At 33.9% G+C, this 22,237-nt stretch overlaps 2 protein-coding genes and 1 long non-coding RNA gene across 3 annotated transcripts; 1 reads left to right on the top strand and 2 right to left on the bottom strand.

The window, feature by feature from the left end:
• Positions 1-1,412: 1,412 nt before the first annotated feature.
• Positions 1,413-4,030, bottom strand: LOC134254758 (caveolin-1-like). Its single transcript, XM_062737284.1, has 2 exons — positions 3,540-4,030; positions 1,413-1,960 (listed from the first exon to the last, which is right to left on the bottom strand). Exons 1-2 carry the CDS (start codon positions 3,594-3,596, stop codon positions 1,631-1,633), a joined length of 387 nt encoding a protein of 128 aa, XP_062593268.1. The 5' UTR covers positions 3,597-4,030; the 3' UTR covers positions 1,413-1,630.
• A 10,691-nt stretch (positions 4,031-14,721) lies between these two features.
• LOC134254766 (uncharacterized) lies at positions 14,722-17,121 on the top strand. Its single transcript, XM_062737289.1, has 3 exons — positions 14,722-14,848; positions 15,820-15,920; positions 16,564-17,121. The coding sequence occupies exons 2-3, from the start codon at positions 15,837-15,839 to the stop codon at positions 16,921-16,923; spliced, it is 444 nt and encodes a 147-aa protein (XP_062593273.1). The 5' UTR covers positions 14,722-14,848; positions 15,820-15,836; the 3' UTR covers positions 16,924-17,121.
• A 2,987-nt stretch (positions 17,122-20,108) lies between these two features.
• On the bottom strand, positions 20,109-21,768 carry LOC134254764 (uncharacterized). Its single transcript, XR_009989377.1, has 3 exons — positions 21,673-21,768; positions 21,158-21,244; positions 20,109-20,853 (listed from the first exon to the last, which is right to left on the bottom strand). It is a non-coding gene; the product is annotated as an uncharacterized LOC134254764 (long non-coding RNA).
• Between the last annotated feature and the right edge of the window lie 469 nt (positions 21,769-22,237).

Below are 22,237 nucleotides of genomic sequence, written 5' to 3'. Positions count from 1 at the left end.
TTTTGATCGGCCATTTTGGCCACACCCTACCCCGGGGGGTTATGATTTGAACAAACTTTAATTTACACTACCTGAGGATGATTCCACATGAGTTTCATTTTTCTTAGCCCAGTGGTTCTTGAGAAAAAGATTTTTAAAGATTTTTCCTATATATTCCTATGTAAAACTTTGGTCGGCCATTTTGGACCCACCGTAGACCCAGGGGTCATGATTTAAACAAACTTGAATCTACACTACCTGAGGATGATTCCACATGAGTTTCATCTTTCCTGGCCCTCTGGTTCTTGAGAAAAAGATTTTTAAAGATTTTTCCTATATATTCCTATGAAAAACTTTGGTCGGCCATTTTGGACCCACCCTAGCCCCGGGGGTCATGATTTGAATAAACTTGAATCTACACTACCTGAGGATGATTCCACATGAGTTTCATCTTTCCTGGCCCAGTGGTTCTTAGAAGAAGATTTTTTAAAAATGCCATTAATTTTTCTCTAATTCATAATTATCTCCCCTTGGAAAAGGGCGTGGCCCTTCATTTGGAGAAACTTGAATCCCCTTTACCCAAGGATACTTTGTAGCAAGTTTGGTTGAAATTGGACCTGTGGTTCTTGAGAAGAAGATGAAAATGTGAAAAGTTAACGACGACGACGACAACGAAGACGACGACAACGACGACGACAGACAACGGACAAATTTTGATCAGAAAAGCTCACTTGAGCCTTCGGCTCAGGTGAGCTAAAAATGAGTGGGTTAAAAATTCATTTCCCGATTTTAAATATTGCATTGAATAAATAGAATTTAATTAGATTTAGGTCTCATTTTCAATAAAAACATTAAGACATTTTTTTAAATTTTAATTTCAAAAACAGATTTTTAGCAAATCACTGTGCGGAAATACATGTACCTGTACCACATCTTTGATTGGACAGCAGTTTGTCTAGTCCCCTACGTAATATCTAGTTACCTGTGTCATGACAATGGTCTCACCCAATCAGCTGCCGAGGGTAGCAAATGGAAGAATTGATAGAAGGGAAAGATTGATTGTATGTTGTATAACATCCATCTCGAGATTTTTTCACACATATGGAGACGCCACCACTTGCTGGTGGAGAGCTAAAAATTTTGTCCTATACTCGGCACTTAGGGCCATTGAGCAGCGAGGGATCTTTTTGTGCCAGCACCTACTGCGACCCGGGATCTCGGTTTATACGGTCTCATCCGAAGGACAGGTCTCCACGTCCCACAATGGGATTCGAACCCGCGACGTTTGGATTGACTCCTTACTTCGCAACTCTAGAGCAGACGCTCTAACCACTGCGTCACGCGGGGAAGGGAAGGAAAACTCAGAATAGCTTACATTATAACTGTTATAGTATCAAGTTGTGTAAGAAATACCATTAAGAAAAACATTAAAATTAGTAAAAGAATTTATTTGCTGAGCAATATCACAGGCTATATGAAGTCAATAGTTTGAAATACTGATAACATTTTAAAGTATTTAAATCTCATCTCCAATAGAAATCATCCATAATTACCAAAAGCTGTTCTTTAGTGAATACTAGATTCTTCTAAGAATTAAAAAAAATGATCACAGAAAATACTTTCAACCTGAAAAAAAATTAAGTCCTGCGAGCTAGGTCCTTTTAAAATGGTGGAATATACCTCCAAAAGCTTCGCAGACGGGAGTCATGCAGCAGTTGACACACATGGAATACAGTCGCTGACAGACGCCGCAGTTGATTTCCAGAACCTTAAACATGGGGGTGATGTACCAGATATGCCAGAAGGCGATGTAGGCGAACTCACAGCCCCACTCCGCGGCGATGCAGCAGCCACATAACAGGGTCATTATTTTGTAGCAGCAACCCTTCCAACACTCAAAGCAGAAGCGAGACAGCTTCCAAACGCAGTCGATACTGTGAGTACCATCCGGCTCGCCGATTACGTCATTAAAAAGGAGGGTCTGAAAAAAGATTAATCTCCAAATCAAATTTGAAAATTGGTGGATTACATAATATTTGCTACATCTAAAAAAAGTAAAGCCTACACATTTTCCTCGAACTCTCCAAGTTTTTAAATACCTTTACAATGTTTCAAAACACAAGCAGCTACATTTTTGATGGATAAAACCAAAGGTGTTCCGTTCCACGGCTGACACCTCAGTTCATCTAGCAGAGATTGCCAGGCGTCCTTTTTTCAGAATGTGCATATCTAACAACATATACACATACATATATACGCCTCAGGTTATAGGTTATACGGTAAACTATTGATTTTCCAGTTTGCTGTATTCAAAAGTCAAATGACAGCCTCCAAAATGATTAAAATCGGATACGTTTTTCTGGTAGGGAATCTGATATCGACACTCTATCCCTGACTTATTAGGTATTCATACTTTGCAATGATGCTATGGCCATACAATCATGTATATCTATTATCTAAATTTGCAAAAAATTCATCGACTTTTGATAGAAGTATCAGTCTGGGACTTGCTAATTCCACATTTACTACTAGTATGTGAAAAGAAGCCAACATACTGTTGGTATGTTGGTTTTAAATTTAAAATAGGCCAAAGGATATATCAACAATTAGACGTCTTCTTTTTGCTTCAATTTCCGACATACCTTTAGATGAGACCTAAGGACATACGCAAGGTACCTTACCTTCTGATATTTTTTTCCAAGGTATTCTAAATTTAAGATTTTAGTGCCATCATTTGTTCATAGACAAAATATCAGCATGCATTACCAGGGGGTTTTGGAAGATATAAAATTTTGAAAGTTTTGCATGTTTCAAAGAAAAATGTACAGAAATTACAAAACATAAATTCCAGATTTTTTTCCATAAAAAATTGTTTCAAATCTATATATAGACGTTTAAAGTATTGTACACAGGCCCTTCATATAGTGGAACTCTTCAGCTCCAGGGAAGAGTCCAAAAAAGTTCAAAGTATGTTGCGTATACTTGATTGGTTATTTGTTTTTTATTTTTTTTCACTCATTTAAAGACGTCGGTACTCAAAGAAATAAGGTCAAAAGCTCTTATCCTAAACAGTTAAAGGATTTGACAATATTTTAGACATATAGTACATTGTATAATTAAAGTTGTTTTAATTTCTTATAATTCGAAATAACTTTATTTTGCATCAACATCTTTTCCTTGCAAAAGTTTCACTCAATGCAAACATTTTGAAATTCTTAAATTATATAGAACAATAAAAAATACTTTTAGAGGTTTTTTCCCCAGTTTTATTTACTTATTTAATACTTATCTCGCGAAAAAAGCGCCAAAATATAATGGTGCATTGTAATTTGCATTGCCTCGATTAATTCATGCATGCTTTAAGATATATTTAACATTTTTTCTTGCATGCAAATTTCATCTCTTCAGCTATATAAATGTACATACACTAGGTTCAATTAATTAAAATCAAACAGTTGCATTTAAAATGTTTAGCATAATCCAAACAAGTTGATTCTGACAGCTGAAATCTGAGAAGTTTGAGCCAAGAGCCAGAAGACCTTATTTATAAGTGAACTTACCCCAAGATGACTGTTAAGGTTATTGGGATCTCTGTTTGTCATATCCATATCCGCCATTTCTATCTTTAAAAAAGAAAATTGTCCGAAGAAATAATTTTTAAACTAGATGTATAAGCTGTACAGTTATAGCAGTATCCTCTCAAAGACGTGAGAAGAGAGTCGTGCGTTTAATTCCTTTCCCAAGCAAAAATAACGGAAAACCGAAGTAAACTACTAGAATATTTACAAAAGCAGCCTGGCTACCAAGGAAAAGTCTTTGAACTTTAACGTAAAAAAAAACATCGGATTGATTTTTTTCTATTAATGATACTGTTTTCAGTCATTACTTGGAGACTGTTGCCAAAACAAAAATGAAATCCTTCATCCTTTAGATGACGCAGTGTTGCTTCAAGCGCGAGTATATACTCCGTAGTTTGTAGGAATGGTGAAATGTCGTTTTCAAAGCAGAAAAGAAACGGATGAATGCATTATTGAATGTTTTTGAATTGTCCCAGTTCCTAAAAAAATGACAATAATTGGCTGAGATTACACTTGACATGTCGGTTAGGCAGTTCTGCAAGATTAAAATCTTCAACATCGATCCCATTTCCCAGCGTTACTAATTGTATCAGGTTTTTAAATATTTTTAATATTTCCACGCATATATAATTATGATATACTTCTTCGTTTCGATATAAATCAGGCTTTGATAAATTCCTGCACTACTAGATTAATTTAAAACCATATTATAAACCTAATGCCTCCAATTTTGTTATAATATAGTTTGAAAAAAAAAACTCGGCCCTGTTACGTTGATGTTAATTAGGTCAATATTTTAAAAAAATTATTGGACCAGGTTCACTGCTCCAACAGACTCTTGTCCCCAGATTCCTGGTCAAGTGAGGGATCTTTTTGTGCCAGCATCTATTGGGACATTGGCCCTTGGTTTACACGGTCTCATTCGAAGGATCAGTCTTCACGTCCCACAAAGGGATTCAAACCCGCAACATTAGGATCAACTTCCTTACTTTTGACAAAATAATGAGTGGAGTGTTGTTGTTGATCCAATTTTTTTTTTACAAAATGCAAAGTGCAACGCGTCTTGGTTGGTGGGGGGAGGGGGGGCATAACATTGATACCTAATTTGGGGTAGTAAAGTTTAATAAAAGGTATTAAATTGTTTTTCAGCTCTACTTATTTCTTTAACAAAATTATAGGGGGAGGGGGTGTCTATTTTTAACAAAAATCAAATTGCATAGCATTTAAGTTGGGAATGGGGTGGGGGTCATAATATGCATACGTAATTGGGCAGTTTCCCTTATACCAAGTAGAAACATATCACGCATGCTACATGTACAAGTCTCAATAATTTTAATTATTTACCAACCTAATTAGTATATTTCACAGTTCCAGGCAATACGGATTTTTTTCGTAATGAAAAATAACAATGTACATCGAGAGTTTATTTGAACTTGTGGCACAGGCGTCGGGCCCGTCCCCCCCCCCCCCCCACACACACACACACACACACTTTCAATTTAACTTGCATCCCAAATTCCGTGGAGTTTGGTAATCAAACCGCGACGTTCATCAAATTCTACTAATCTGGTTCCCACAGACTCGACACGGTTTTTAAACTGGTTCCCTAGCGGAAATTATTGTCAACTCGTACATAAATGTGAGGGTTTTGAGACAGTGAAAACGCGATATCTAAAGAAGTATTTCATCAATGAACTTGAAAATTAATAGGCTTCTTCCTTTTATACTGCCACGCAAGTATGTAAACGCTGAGAGTGGTTAATGCAAAGGTTCTCTGTCAATCTTGCCCACAAATGATAATTGTCAACTCGTACATAAAATGTCAGTGTTTCGAGGCAGTAAAAACGCGATATCTGAAGAAATATTTCATCAATGGACTTGAAAATTAATAGGCTTCGTCCTTTTATACTGCCACACAAGTATGTAAACGCTGAGAAAGGTTAATGCAATGGTTCTCTGTCAATCTTGCCCACAAGGTAACGAACACACTAACACACTAACACACACACATACATACGCACATTCGCGATGCTATATCCCCTTCGCAACTAGTTGCGCGAGGGGATAATAAGATTACATGACTGAATCAGCAAGATGATGCATGTAGAACACCATAAGGTTAGTATGCGAGATACGAGCCTTTCGAGGAGCTCTGATTGATCATAAATAAATATATACTTTTTACTTGAAAATTATAAGTCTTACTTTAGATGCAAAATGAATACAAAATTGTGAATATAAGAACAATTGGGTCAATTGTAAGCAATTAAAAAAATATTTATAGGAGCAAAGACTTGCAGGGATGGGGTAGAGAATTTATAACTGTTGAAGGCTTCCGCAATATAGAAAATGGTATTTTAAAAAAGCAAATTTTATAACCAATTCCAACATGCACGCAAGGATTTTAAACCTTTATAAAGAATGAATCTTGACCTGAATACCGAGCGACTCTCGAGATTGATTTACACCCCATTAAATACAAATATCCATGTACCCAAACTTTGAAGGAGATTTTTTATTACGTTTATTACTATGATAATTTCGTATCTATACCTACAGACTAAATGTTTGTGCCGTAAATATTTTTGGTGTGATAAATATAATATTTATAACAAAAAAATGTCCGAGTTTTAAAGTGCTCTGTATGTGTTAAATAAAGGAAGCTTAAGAACTACTGAAATTTAGGACTTTGAGATTTTGTCACCAATAGGACATATATTACATATTGGGTTTATCTGGTTCATTTTAAAATACATGCCTTTTCTCTGGAAAATATTACAGCGTTCAGTGTATAGATGTGACCACAAATCATTTCAACCTTGGAAAATTAAAACCAATAATGTATTCTGTAACTGAATCTTGGTTTTATATAATGTCTCATCACTGTAGATTCACCATTTCTAGCTATACGCACATGTAAAACATTTAGGGACAGATTTTTCTAACGTCTGTCCTTTCTTAAATATTTTATCAAAAAACTCTACTGTAACAATAAAGATAGTCATATTGATGAGTTTATCTGATTAAATAAATATTGCATAAAGGACACAATTTTAAGTGAGCAATTAAGTTTAAATATTCCTTATAACAGCTTATTTTTTAACATTTAAGTACATTTTGAATTAAATTATACAGTTACCTACTCAATTTTTATTAATTAATTATAAGTCATAGCGGCTTTAAATATCCATTCTAATTTTTTTATACAAACTAGTATCCCAATCACAGATTTGTTCATTTTTTGGGAAATGACTTAGAATTCAATAACTGTTTTAGCATACAGTACTTAATTAAAAGAACATACAATGTAAGTCATTTTTAAAGAAGAAAAATTTGATTGTAATGTATTTTATCGTTTAAAATGTACAAATAAATTCCCACAAGCTTCGCAAATAGGAATTAGCCAGCAGTTTATACACAAAGCGTAAATCTTCTGACAAGACACACAGTTAATTTCCAGAGTCCGTAAGACCGGTGTTTGATACCAAATGTGCCAAAATGCCACACAGGCAAATTCAGATCCCCAGTACGAAGCCATACAGAGGCCACAGGTCAAGGTCATCATCTTGTAGAGACAACTTCTCCAGAACAGGAAGCATAGATTCGTACACCACCAGACGCCATCTATACTCCGAATACCGTCCGGCTCGGCAAGTATATCCTCAAAGGCCACCTAATATGGGAAATATAAAATTTTCATCATGTAAGCACCTAACGTGACACTGTTCCTTGGTTTGTGAGGTCAGAGAGACCTGTGGCTTCCTTAAAACATTGGCTTTTACCATTTCCAGGTTAATTAGGACTTTCAGTAAAGCGTGGCATTCTTGGCGCTACTTAATTACACCATGTATATCCCAACATGCGGGGCGTATGCTATGTTGTGCGCGGGGTGTATGCTTCCGAAGCGAGAGAAAGGGGGTCAATGTACGCTCTTTGTCCATTTTCTCAATTTACGGATATTTTTCGCCAAAAAATATGCCTACGGAAGAAAGCATTATCTAAGGAAATATGGATACCTATAATCCACTGGACACCTTCTAGTTTCATCAAACACCTCAACACAATTCCGAGATTTTAGCAAGATTGACACAACACTGTGTTTATGATCGAATATCAGAACAAAGCTTTGCTTTATCGTCACTTTTATATTATTGTTAAATACATGTTTACAATATAAACGTTTGTACAAATTGTCTGTAAATAAAACAGTTCGTATATAAAGATATTGACGAAAAATCAATGTTGTGTCCGGGGTGTATGCAACATGTTGTACGCGGGGTGTATACACCCCATATTTTTCTTAAAGTATATAAGTTTTATTTACATAGGTTCAAAAGCGACAAATAGTGTTGATAAAAGATCTTAATACTAATGCCAAACAAAAAAGTAATTTCCATAAACGTACTGAAGTAAAAAACAAATTAACTAAATTAAAAAAAAATTAAAAACAAACTATCATATTCAAGCATAAAAGACGCTAGATGTACAAGGAGCGATGGTTATCTACATTGTAGATGGCGCAGTGGTCTAAAAAAAAATCTCCAAAGGGGGCCCTCCCCCCTCCTTAATCCCTTCATTGAAGACACTTTGCCCTTTCTTCGGCTCTTTTTAATCTAGCTTGTTAAAAATAATAAAAACACTACATGAATGGTGTATTATGAATAAATCTTTTTATTTTTGTTTCTGCAACATTTATGGTATCAATACATGTATTTTTAAGCATTTATGACAGTGATGTAGAATCTTTTTTGAAGAGGGGATACCCGAAAAAAACCTTGAGATAAGTGGACTTGCTATAAAAAGGGGGAAGCGCTTATCGAACTCAAAACTCCTAGATCAGATGGGGTTGTAGGTATCGTCTTTTTTCAGTACCAATTCTCTCTTTGTTTTTCACTTAAACATAAAGCATATATGGTTATGCTGCAACAAAAAAAGTCCAACCTTTTAACATTTTCTGTAGTGAAAAGTTGTGTCTGGAACAAAAAGGGGGGTGATATTACGTGTCTGTAATATATTAATTTTCCTTTCAATTTTTGCAATATTTGGACTATTTTTTGGGTTTATCTGATAAGATTTCGTATTTTACAAATTACAATAAACATGTAAAGCCGGCTATAAAAATGCACATTTGTAATAAGGGACGACAATTTTCTGAGGGCATGCATAATTGAAAAAAAAACAAACTGTTTTTGGTACAATTACAATTTCACGTTGACTTGTAATTAATATCAATGAATGTCCACTCCTCCTTTATTTTATTATTGTATATACACGTATTAAAGATACCCCCCCCCCCCCCAAAAAAAAATGACCTAAGACACAAACACACCCTCCTCGGGCCCATTCCTAGAAAATATGTACTCAGTACAATACAATGCCTCAATATTAAACAAATAGTTTGCTGCCAAATATGGGCTTATGGGGCCAAAGTACACAACGTAAACTATTACGTATTACTATTACGCACACTACATGAAGGAGAACATTTTTTTTTTTTTTGGTGTTGATGACATTACAAAAATCTAAATATTTTAAAACTCATTTAAAAATATCGAAAAAAAGTTAAACAGAAATTATGAGGAAATGTTAAATGTTCAAAATGATGCATGTGTGATTTTATTAAGGAAGGATTGAATAAGGTGAATTTAAATGAATGAATTGCGGGTTATCACATTAAACAGTTAAACAAAGTACCCTGTACATTTACTTCCATGTGCATGTAAAGCCAAAAGTACGATGAACGTATTATTTCCAGTAAATCGAATTCATGAACCTTTGTGCTATTACAAAACTGGTGAATAATTAAAAAAAAAAGTAGAAATTTTATCACGAAAGTCAGTTGTTAAGAATTTTTTAATGACATTTCAGACAATGATACTTTAGAGTAAAAAGATGGGTATACACCCCGCGCACAACATGTTGCATACACCCGGACACAACATTGATTTTTCGTCAATATCTTTATATACGAACTGTTTTATTTACAGACAATTTGTACAAAAGTTTATATTGTAAACATGTATTAAACAATAATATAAAAATGACGATAAAGCAAAGCTTTGTTCTGATATTCAATCATAAACACAGTGTAGCGTCAATCTTGCTCCCATACACAAATGTGTTGAGGTGTTTGATGAAATCTAGAAGGTGTCCAGTGGACACACAGTTAATTTCCCATATACTCCTTAGATAATGCTTTCTTCCGTAGGCATATGCTTTCTGGCGAAAAATATCCGTAAACTGAGAAAATGGACAAAGAACGTACATTGACCCCTTTCTCTCGCTTCGGAAGCATACACCCCGCGCACAACATAGCATACACCCCGCATGTTGGGATATACATGGTGAATTAGCGTCTGTCAAATGGTGAATAGATTCAAGTTCAAGTTCAAGTTCAAGTTCTTTATTGACTTTGAGCATTATAGCTCATCAGTACAAACAAATACAAACATGACTGTACAGGTTTACAGGAGAATATGATTATTATGTACATATGAAACAAATGTATATATATATATATGACATAAATGATTAATTTAACATGTCTTTTCTAGTTTTTAGGCTAAAGTAGATAAATTTTCCTAAATTGCATAGTTCTTTAACATTTTCAACATTAAAAAGTTGCAATAATTTAAACATTGAAGGTTTTTTCCAATAATAAGACTTTAAGTATTTTTTACGGTGAATTTCATAAGCGGGACATATTAAAATAAAATGAAATTCATCCTCAACATAATTTGAACACAAAAAACAATATCTACAGATTCACATTAGTAAAGAAATCAATAACATTAGGGACTTTAAATTGTTGTTGACAACGATGAGACGACTTAAGCTCCACCTCTGTGCAGGATTAGACAATGTAATTGGTTATTCGATGCAATAATTGGCATTTGCCCTAATTTCTATCCCATGTACTTAGTCTAGTATAATTATTTCAACAGTGAAGGATAGCTGTGTAAATTTTAGAAGTTAATTATGTAACGTCGAGAATGCCACGCCTTACTTAAAGTCCAAACTAAAGTCCAAACTAACCTGGAAATGATTCTAAGTATTTTTATACGCCCAAATCGATAGATCCGGGGCGTATATTGTTTTTGTCCTGTCTGTCTGTTTGTCTGCAAACTTTACCCTTCGCCATAAATTTTGAACTATGAACGATAGAGACTTCATATTTGGTATGCATATTACATTATTTAAGCTCTTTCCAATGTCATTAAGGTCCATTACCTTTTGACTTCGACTTTGACCTATATGCTAAAAATAGCTTCTCTGAACCTTCACAATAACTTTTCAATCATAAGAGATAGCAACTTCAAATTTAGTATGCGTACTCCACTAATGAAGTTCTTTTAAATGACACCAAGGTCAATGACCTTGTGACCTTGATTGTGACCTATATGCTAAAAATAGCTTTTTCGTATCTTCGCCATAACTTTTGAATCATGAGAGGTAGAGACCTCATATCTGGAATGCAAATTCTAGCAATTAAGTTCTTTTAAATGGCACAAAGGTCAATGACTGTGACCTTGACTGTGACCTGTATGCTCAAAATAGCTTTTTCGTACCTTCACATTAACTCTTGAACCACAAGAGATAAATATTTCATATTTGGTATGCCTACTCCCCTAATCAAGTTCTTTCATAAGACGTCAAGGTCAATGACCTTGTGAACTTGACTATGACCTTTATGCTAAAAATGTTTTTTTTCGAACTTTGTTGCCTCCGGGTGCATAGTGTTTCACAAACACATTTTGTTTTTCAATGTTACAATACTTTCGGGACATTTTCCACTTTTATTAGTGACTTGTCCTTCAAAAAAAATGTGAGAATAAAGACCAAAACTGTGTTCAAAATGCAACAAAACTGTTGATACCTCAATATTAACGCGGTTTCAATATATTATAAAACTTCCCGAAAGGGGGTTTTATATTACATTTTATCAGCTAGGAATAAAAAAATTACAACCTGTAAATCTTTGTTTGTAAAATAGTTTTATTTTTTCTTTATCCATGTCAATTCCTAAAGATACATTTTGTCAATTGCATAAAATACTACAAAGTTTTACACTTTTAAGTTCTCTTTGAATATAAAACAGATTCTGACTTACCTTAATGTGACTATTTATTTCATTAGGATCTCTGTTTACAAAATCTGATTTAGAATTATCCATGCTCTGAATGTTGTCGTTGTATTCTTTTCTAAAGAACTGAGTTTTTACAAGGAACCAGGAAGAAGCATTACAACTGTTTCATGCTAAGATCAATGTTTGGTCATTCACTGATATGGTTCCAATAAATCTTAACTTTAATTTGACAAGTTTCATGTGTTTCAAGCTGTTAGTAATTAAATTGTTCATCGATACTTTAGTTGTAGCTGGTTTATTATCGTCGTTTGTTTTATTTTAGTATATATTTGTATATTTTGGCCCTTAGCGGTACTTCTTGATTTACTGTATACTGTAAAGTAATAAATATAACAATAAACCGTTTACACAATATAACAAGTTGCTGTCCTTTAAAAAAGGACTGCAATACGTGGACCATATGCATGTTTTTTCTAACCAACTGGGATTTGACACCTGTTCTGGATTTATACGGAAGAAAAATTTCATGGGAAAATAGAAATATGATGGTTCTCGAGTAGCACAGCTCTGTAGTACGCAGATTTTTAGTCGGAGCCCACCCCCCTTCCAAGCACACATTAAAAGCCGTTGCTACAGACCTTTATCAAACGATATTTAGATTGCTGAAATATTAAATTAATATTGATTATATTATTTTGCGAGCCTTGATGCACAAAACTAATGCTGGTGAAAACTTGTTCTATCTTTTAAAAGCTAGAAGTGAACTAGTTGAATGACGTTTTTCATTCAAGTTGTTAAGTTACATGTATCTATATATACTGGAACTTCTTCCTACTTTTTAAAATGATTGTAATATAGAATCAATCAATATTTAGTTTGTATATAAAAATTAATGTAAAAGAGAGAAAATCGGATCCGCAAATGAATAAGTAAATGGGATATACAGATTTAAAACCGCGATTTGCCAATGAATGGCATGTTTTAATTCGAATAGGACGAATTATTCTACGGGCAAGTTACCTAAGGCGCGAACGCTCTAGCATTCTCGCGCATGCGTAGCCTGTCGTTTGCCCATGGCATCCGGTTTAACCTCGCTTATATATTTACTGCGTGGACCTCAGGGTCCACGCAATAAAAACACAAGGTATCTAACTCCAAATACAGTACCTGGAATCACTTTCCTAAACGCTTTCAAAAATTAAACAGCCTTATTTAGAACTCACAAACATCTCTTTTTATATTTAAACATATGAAGTCGTAAAAACAGAATCCCGTGAGAAATTGGTGAGATTTTATTAAGTCCTAACAACTATCCTACCATGCCTCATGGGTGTAAGTGTCTGATTGTATATTTTTCCTATTGAGATTTTCTCTCAAAAGAATTGTTCAAATGGGATAAATCCCTAGGATACATGTATATACAATGAGACATTTTTTCCATACATTGTTAAACATGGGATATTTCCAATGGATTCAGATGAGTGGGATATCCTCATTATAACCTGTTCTCTTCTCTAATAGAATATCTACCTCTACATCACTATTGTCCTTCCAGAACCATACCTCTCCCCTCCAGTATCAAAAGATAGTACTAGGAAGTCTGTCTATGGAGAAACCTTATTTTGAACCCTTACTTCCTCCCACCAGAAATCCTTTAGATTCTAACCCCCTCCAAGTCTTCCTGCAGGCCACCTCTACTTCCCATTGAAAAAGGTTAATTTAAAATTTGCTATCTTATATTTCATAGTAGTATCTTTATGGTGGCATATTTCTGCCCCCCCCCCCCATACGCAAGATAAATTATGTTAACAAGCAGCATAGTTATTTAGACACGCAATATATTTAAGTCAACATGCAAGATAGTTATTAATTTATATATTGTTAAACTTACTTGCTAACACCCGTATCTGACAGCTGCTTTTAAATAAAAATTCTTTTCAATAAAAATGGAACTCTTAAATTTACCTACCTGATCTTTGGTCATTCGCAAAATTATTTTGTTGAAAAACATCCTGATTGCACACACAAGTACTTTGAAGTTGACATTAAAAGATGTTTGAGTTTCTGATTGACAATACCTATATGGTTTTTAGAGTCTTCCAACAATCTATTGCCATTCCCATGGGTATCAGTTGCGTTCTGTTATAAACAGACGTATTTTTGTAATCATATGAAGCAGAATTTATGCAAAATCTTGTGCGTGAAAAGAAGAAAACACGTGATGTGGCCTTCAACTCGACATTTAGATATATCGACGACGTATTGTCAATTAACAATGATAATTTCCATTCCTATGTCGATACGATATATCCTGGCGAGGTTGAAATAAAAGATACCACAGCGTTTGAAACATCTGTTTAATGCTTAGATATTTTTACTTGAAAAGGGTATTCTTACAACCAAGCTCCATTATAAACGTGACGACTTTAACTTTTCTATCGTCAACTGACCTTACAAATGCAGCAGTATACCTTCATCATCTGCGTACGGAATTTATATATCTCAGTTGACTTGATGTGCAAGAGCATGCTCTATGTATGAACAATTTCTAAAGCGAGGTAAATTATTGACAAACAAGTTGATGAAAGAAGAATATAAGCACTCTCTTTTAGAATCATCATTTCGTAAGTTCTATGGCTGATGCAATGACCTTGTCAGCAAATACAATTTATCATTAGGTCAAATGGTGACTCATCTGACGTTTTTCATACTAATTATTAGTCAATTATTCATACACTGAATTGATGACGTAATTATCCTTTATTTCTCGATCATGACAATGAGCATATGGTCGCTGTGACCGATCGGGGGGGGGGGGTGTTCACTCCTCCATGGCACCTGATCCCATCTCTAATGTTTTGGGGGTCCGTGTTTGCTCCGTTTGCCAATGGAGAGTTGCAAATACAATGGGATTCGAACCCGCAACGTAAGGATTGACTCCTCTCTTCGCGACTTTAGAGCAGACGCTCTTACACTGTACCACTACGCCACGCGGGAAAAAAAAGAAAATACTAGTAAATCATCATTTAGAAGACATGTGTGGTGATTTTTTAATCTAAATTTCAAATCTAATGCGTTTTCACAAAGGAAATGAAGAAGATTAAGATAAGATAGAGAAGGCACTCTTGAATAATTACCGAGATCTGTTAAGCAGGAAATCACTAATTTCTTCCGCGTCCTAGGCTTGATGAAAAGGAATAGAAACGTAAGTAAAATTGTTTATTTTTTAAAACAAATATTATAAATGCACAATCAAACATTGCTAATTTCGAACTCTTCTATGATAAATAAACATTTAGCGTAAAATTCATTGTTTTTTGTTATTTGTTTGATATTAGGCTCTTCTTGGACAAAGGCTTAAAGGAGCTTTTCTACTGCAATTTTGTTTATTGTTTGTGCAAATGGACGTCGCAGTTGTTGTCGACGTTATTAAATTTATACTTTCGACTTATTCTTAAGAATTATTTGGTTATTTTTAAATTTTAAAATTTTCAGAAAAGGAAATTTAAGTGTGGACTCTTGAAATTCAATAATAAATAAAGTACTATAAAAATGATATATGTATTAAAGTAATAAGGAGTTCCTCATTGACAATTAACATCTATTTAGTCTCTGAGAAGTCTTGGAACAAACTGTTAGAATACCATTGTTAACTAATTATATTCCTTTACCGGTCGACCTATTTTTAGGGATGAAAAGCAGAGTTTATTCTTTAAGTCCTTTATGAGAGGAAAATTATTGCTAAGGTTTTCATCTTAACATTCAAATATATCAATGGGTTAAGACAATTAAATTAAAAAAGAATTGCTACTTTGATTCATAAGTCGACATGATATATATCCCAGTGGAGTCGGGGAAAAAACCCTGAATCTGCAACAAATGTTTTATTTCCACATGTTTGACAGACTAAAAGGACAAACAAAAAGATAAATTGCTTATAACAAACGTCTCTCTTTTATTAAGATGTATATACATGTATGTTTTAATTAATTGATTTCTTTTATGTCCCCTTTCTCAAATTCCTTCAATGTTCAATCGTATGCACTGCATCTGTATCATCAATTCATTGTCATCGTCTGTGATAATTCTTCATTTATATATTTATATTGCTAGATGATGTTATGCATTTTAAAATACGCACTGTATTTAATTTAAGTAATTTAATGTATCATACAGGCGCGGATCCAGGTATAATGACAAACACCCAGGAGTTACTGAAGGACGTACTAGTTGATCCTAACGACCATGACCCAGACAAACAGTATGCCTACGTGGAAGTAAGTTAATGCACATGATTGTATTAGAGCAAAATTAATATCCATAAAAACATTAATAAACTTAATAAAGTGTTTTCGATAAATACAAGTCTTTTTCTACATTTAACGGTTTTCAAACACCGATGGTTTGAAAGTGGAAATACGACAACTTAACTGTTCAAATGAATTGCGGGAAGCACTGCTAACTAAGAATGTCAATACCAAAGCTGATTATTGGTATTAATTAAGGGGAGATCGGACACATGATGAAAGAATTGCTTTAAAATGTGTTAGACATATTTAATTAAAAAATATGCAAAATATGAAGAAAAAAAATATCATTGACTAGTTTTTCTTTCAGTCCAAGGCCCTGTTCCTCCTTAAAGCAAAATATTTTTAAGAAATCGTACACAAACATAAAAATAAAAATGATAAATAAATAAATAAATAAAATAAAGTAGTTTTAATTTGATGTGACCAAAGTGGACACGTTATGGGACACAAATTTCTATTCAGAAGGCAGAAATTAGTGTAATGCACCTCTTCATAAAATTATCGCCAATAGCAATACATTATAATTGAATTCTTTACATTGAAATTTCTTACATATGTTTGCTCACAAAAATGTAGAGATGTATACTTTAATTTGAGACATTTTTTGTAGGATTTCACAGAATTTGAAGGCATTTTTGCGGAGTCCGCTGAAATGCAATCCTGTGACATTACTTGGGCATGCTCGAAATTTATGTTTCATCGTGGTCTAAATTCGTACGCCAACAACAGCTGCAATTTCTGCTGCATTGCAGCATTTTGGGGGACATTGTTTGGAATTGCAGCATATTGCGAAAATTTTTGCATGCGACCCATGGGGAGGTTATCCGAGCTTAGAAGAAAAACGCCGGGCTTATCGAGCTGCTTTGGCGCTTGGTTGAGTTGTTTTAAAGAGCTGGGTTTAGCTTGTTTAGGTTTCAAGGGAGAAGACAAAACAAAGAAGAAAAGAGATTCTGAGATAAAAACTGTATGAATAACAAATTGTTTTTACATAAAAACATCAATCGGTAGACCACTTTGGAAATAGATATATTAAACAGGTATAATGTTATACATGTATAAAATTCAAATTGTTAATGATATTATTTCAGAAATTGAACAAGTATATCAGCAAAATGCACACAAGGAATTGTGAAGGATCAGAGATTAAACCATTGTTAAATGAATGATGTCTCGCTGTTTTTAATTTTTACTTGTTTAAAGTATTTTGCTTATTCCTTATACAATAAATTTCCACTCGCGTCGTTGATATCATCAAGAGGAAGTAAAATCACGTGACTGGAAATGGCTTCCTACGATTCATTTGATAATTTGCTTTTGACTACAGTTCGTTCTCTGACATTGTACGAAGAATTAAGTAGATGTATGGCGGCACATTTCCGCCAATTATCCATATGCAAGATAAATCATTTTATTATACCTCATTATAAATATTCTACACAACGCGTTATCTGATTGGTTCTACGCTTCACGTGATCGGGCCGTAAAACTTCATATTTCACGGCCGTCGGCACGCTTTTCATCATATTTCACCTTTTCGAAACACCTAGTGTATTTTCCCCGCAATATAGTTCTCGTTCGTTGAACGAAAACTGCCGAGAGAAGTAGACGTCACAATGGCCTGGTTTACGTCAAACTGATGACAATGTGTTGACCAAAGGGTTTTATAGTAACTTTACGTAAAAAATGAAAGTGAATTTGAGAGCGGTGCCGAATTTGAAAGTTTATGTTTATTTCAAAGGCTTTGCTTGTTTCGGTATAATAAACAATTCATTGCATGAATGTTCGGGAAACATGAAGACTTATTCAGCCAAGAAATATCATATTCCCCTCGGGCGAAGCCCTCGGGGAATATGATTTTTCTTGGCTGAATAAGTCTTCATATTTCCCTCACTATCATGCAATAAATGTATATTAACATACCATGCAAGAAAAATATGTCAATATGCAAGTTTTTTTAATGTCTGCACGCAAGAAAATTATGTCAGCATGCATACTGCAAATCTTATAAGAGAATATATTTTTTAGTATGGTATATTAACTTACTTACGAAGTTTACACCATTTTCTGGCTGCATACAGTGTACATGCAAGATGCAGCATAATTATGTTGACATACGACTTATTTATGAACATGCGAGATTGTTAATGCAAACTTGAATGATATTTATATTAATAAATGATTTATTTCTGTTATACATGTAAAACATGCAACATTATTATGAAGACGTGCGACTTGTTTATGTCAACATTCAAAATTACTCATATTCAAACTGATCATAATTGTACAAAACACGATTTATGTCTTTCACAATTTCCTAGATACAAGCAGCTCACCAGATTTGTTTTGCTCCGAATTCTGTTTCAAATACGACAGGACAATTATATGTGAGAATGAAAATGTCATTTATTCAATACAGTAAATGACGAACAAATTTTACAAACACGGAGGGAAATCAGTAAAAACCAATTGAAACATTTTGCACATATAAATAGATATGAACACATACGTTCTGACCCCTTCCCCCTTCCTAGAAAACAGGTCACAAAGAAAACTTTAGTTCTGACGAGAGACAACATAAACGTTATAAAAATTGATATACGGCTAACAAAAAGCAAGCAAAAGATGCATGGCGACAAATATGGCCAAAGATATGATCAGCAGGTCACATCCCATGCCATCGAAAGTACGATATCTATTTTGCCTATTATTTAAATTTAAGTATTTTGTGCAGTAGCTTTAGTCTACATTCGTTAATAAACATGTATATTATTATACTTGACACTGGCCGTCAAATTGTTATCATTATCACAGTATGAGGGTACGAATCCCACTTTGGGACGTGGAGACCTAGTGACATTTTTGTCAATGAACTTGTTATCAAAAATCATATTAAAAAGTTGAAATCTAAATTATAATAAAGGAGTTACCGATTGCCAATATCTGTCGTCAGTGTTTGACGTGTTAACTTTAATTTCAGTTCAAGACAGCCAAATTCTCATGACCTATCAAAAGTAAACGCACTCTAATTTAACAACAAACATTATCCACATAATGTAATTATGCCGTAGAGAGCCTAAATTTATTTTAAACAAAAAGAAATGTGACCGTGGATTTATAAGCTCAGTTGGACCATTTTTTCTTGAACGACGATTGAAATTTTAATTAACTTTCTTCTATTTTTTTTACTTAAAGTTTATCTTTATTCTGCGTCTGTTACACGTTGGGGTACCCATCTCTTATTCGCCACTCCTCTCATACCACTGAATGAAATTTGATGAAACTTTCACAGAATCTTTATCACATATGCATTTTGCCATTGTGCATCTCCTATTTTACTTTTTAATCTGACACATATTTGGAGTTTCCAGTAGCAAAACATGGACACTGCCATTACATTCAAATTTTTGTCTTATTTTTATTTCAGAGTTACTTCCCTTTTGCCATCCGAGTTGTTTACGTCTATGAGGAAGACAATTGTCATGCATTTTGCCATTACAATCATATGGTGACCGGGAATATCATTTAGTGAGCTCAGTGCTCACAGTAACTCTAGTTTTTTCAGGTGTTACTTTCAAGGGATTTGTGTGGAATTATCTTTTGAATAAACTAAATAAAAAAGTATCTGCAAGATTCCCCATCATTTCAAGTTGAACTGTAGCGCAAGACTTATTGCAAAGTGCTACATGTAATGTTCATGGTCTTTTTTGCGACTACATTAGCAAAGGAACCACGAAATAAACTAGAGGTACTGTGAGAAATGAGCTCACCAAATGATACCCCCGCCTCCCATATGAATTTAATGAGAGTTTTCATGGACGGACGAAAGTAAAGCTAGACGGACATACCGATTACTATATACCCTCCCTTTTTTCAAGCGGGGGTATAATAAAATAAAGACTGTCCCAAGTCAAACTACTCTTGCAAAGGTGGAACAAGCTGGAATTAGGGTTGAGAGATCCGTTTCAGTGCATTTCCTAAAATGTTCAAGCCAAAATAAAGTCAAAATCTGTTTTAAAAATCCCCAGACGCCATTGTAGTAGTTCAAACAAAATATGGTTTTCTTTTTCCATTCGATATACATGTACTAATACCCGTTTTAGAGACAGGTTACAGGTGTATGGGCACATTGCTTTGAACAAAAATCATTCTGGTCAGTAGCTTTTATCTTTAATGATATGAATTGGCTTGTCATCTATCAGTACCGATTTTGTATCTCAATAACCGTTTGATAAATGCAACGTTGTATAATTTTCAAATGTTGAAAGTATTAGTTGACAAGTTATACTTCTACCAATATTAACTGCATTTACAATTTAAATATGACAAGCTATAGTTAACATTTTCAATTAAAATGTGATTTTAAAAAATAACAAAATATTAATCTACTTATCAATGATGACAACTGTTGGCTTTCTGGAGGATGCATGCAAGTTTGTTCATTTTCCATACAATGACAAATTTCAAACCACAAGCTTACAGTTACATTTTTTAAAGATTCACCTTGTATTCTACGATTTACAGTGTTTCTAATAGTCTACATTTTCACAGTCTAAACGACAGATATGCCACTACTATCGACGGCCGCAGGTTTAGTTTTTTTGCGTTTCAATAAACCACCAACGTTACAACATCCTGCAATGGAGGGCGCGATTGCTTTTTCGCACCCACCGGCGCATCGTTTACACAAAAGATTTAACGGTGTTATTATCCAAATAACTTGAAACATGAGGCCTCCGATTAATGATGCTATAGAATTGGCAATACAGGGCCCCGTCAGAAAACTGCAGCACTGGTAAACAAACAGACGCCATCTTTCATAGCAGACCGTGCTGGATTGCCAGTACAATGCGTCGCTCTTCAGGCGCTTGGGTTCTGAAATAATTTGATTAAACCGGATGCCCTGAAAAAATAAATTTATTCAATAGAAAACAATATTTGTACGAAATAGCTTCTTTAAAAAATTACTATCGGATAATAAAAAAAATGCATGATATAGTAGACATTAATGAAGCTAACGAGATGACATTTAAGGCTTTATGGAAAGACAAGCTTGTGTATTTTATTAATTTAAACATTTCTTCATACATTTACAACCACTTCGCACAGTGTTATATGAAAGATATAGATTTTTTTTTTTACAAATAAACTTCTTAAAATATAATTTTCATCAATATTTCTTTCTTTGGGCCTAATCATAAACTTACGGATTTATTACTGATTATCTCCCGTGGGTCTCGGTTTTCCAAGATCATGTCGAGCTCTTATGTTGGCTTGACAGAGAGTATGCTTGTCTGAAAAAAAAATTATATAATTAGATACCTAAATAATAATATAGTAAAATTGTCTGAAAGAAAAAAAAAGTGAAATGAACAACAAAAAAGGCCAGAAAAAAATAAAGCAATTAATGTTTGAATTTAAAATAAATGGATAGCGATATACCGGTATCTACTTCTGCCTTCATCATGCATGCTAGAAAACCTAGGCTCTAACCATTCTCTTTGAAATAGATACAATGTAAGCTTTAGGATTATGTCAAAAGTGACAAAAATCATGGCATTTTTTTTAAAACCTACTCATACTTAAATCACTGTTATAAGACTTGAAAGGTTTTTTCTTTATTCTCATTTTGAAATTAATTGATGTATATTAATTAAATTGTAAACCTAAATTACAAACAAATTTTGGTTTATTGTATATTTTTCCTAACGAACAATCTTACCTTCTTATCAAGAAACCCAAGACCACAAATTATTATTACAACGACAAGCCAATCAACCAGGACGGAAGGTAAAACTATAAAACATCAGATTTCTGATGTGAAGATTACTCCTCTGATGAGGAAGCGACGATTTATCTGATTAAATTTCCATGTAATAAATATAGGATCTCCTTTGATTTGTAGTTGGATAGGACTTTTATCCAACGAGTTGTGTGATTTTTTATCCCCAAGCCTTGGCGAGGGGATAAAAACATACAACGAGTTGGATAAAAATCAAATCCAGCTACAAACCATGGGAGATTCTTTTTATTCCATGTTTAATACTTCACAACCGATGTTTTCCACTGTTTTTATATAGGACTTCACTTTATTTAACATCATTACACTAAGGCAAAAACAAGTGTGACGTTAACAACTACAGTTAAGGAGATATGATACAAACATTTTTTTTCTTTGGAGGAGACTTAATATCATGTCACAAGTTTAGAAAAGTGCCGGATAATTCTTAAAAAAAAATCTCCTAAGAACTGGAAAATGAAATAGACTTGGAAAATATTAATAAGCG

The sequence above is a fragment of the Saccostrea cucullata genome, unplaced genomic scaffold (assembly GCF_032062105.1).
Source record: "Saccostrea cucullata isolate Sc308-1 unplaced genomic scaffold, CSIRO_AGI_Scuc_v1 ctg1288, whole genome shotgun sequence".
NCBI classification, from domain to species: Eukaryota; Metazoa; Mollusca; class Bivalvia; order Ostreida; family Ostreidae; genus Saccostrea; species Saccostrea cuccullata.
The sequence above is the reverse complement of the archived record's forward strand: the minus strand, read 5'-3'. Positions and strand labels throughout refer to the sequence as shown.

Coding starts and splice junctions, on each gene's coding strand:
- LOC134254758 (XM_062737284.1), bottom strand. CDS start 3,596: ATGGCGGATATGGATATGACAAACAGAGATCCCAATAACCTTAACAGT. Junction 1,961..3,539: donor ACCTTAACAGTCATCTTGGG/GTAAGTTCACTT, acceptor ATCTTTTTTCAG/ACCCTCCTTTTTAATGACGT.
- LOC134254766 (XM_062737289.1), top strand. CDS start 15,837: ATGACAAACACCCAGGAGTTACTGAAGGACGTACTAGTTGATCCTAAC. Junction 15,921..16,563: donor AACAGTATGCCTACGTGGAA/GTAAGTTAATGC, acceptor CATTTTTTGTAG/GATTTCACAGAATTTGAAGG.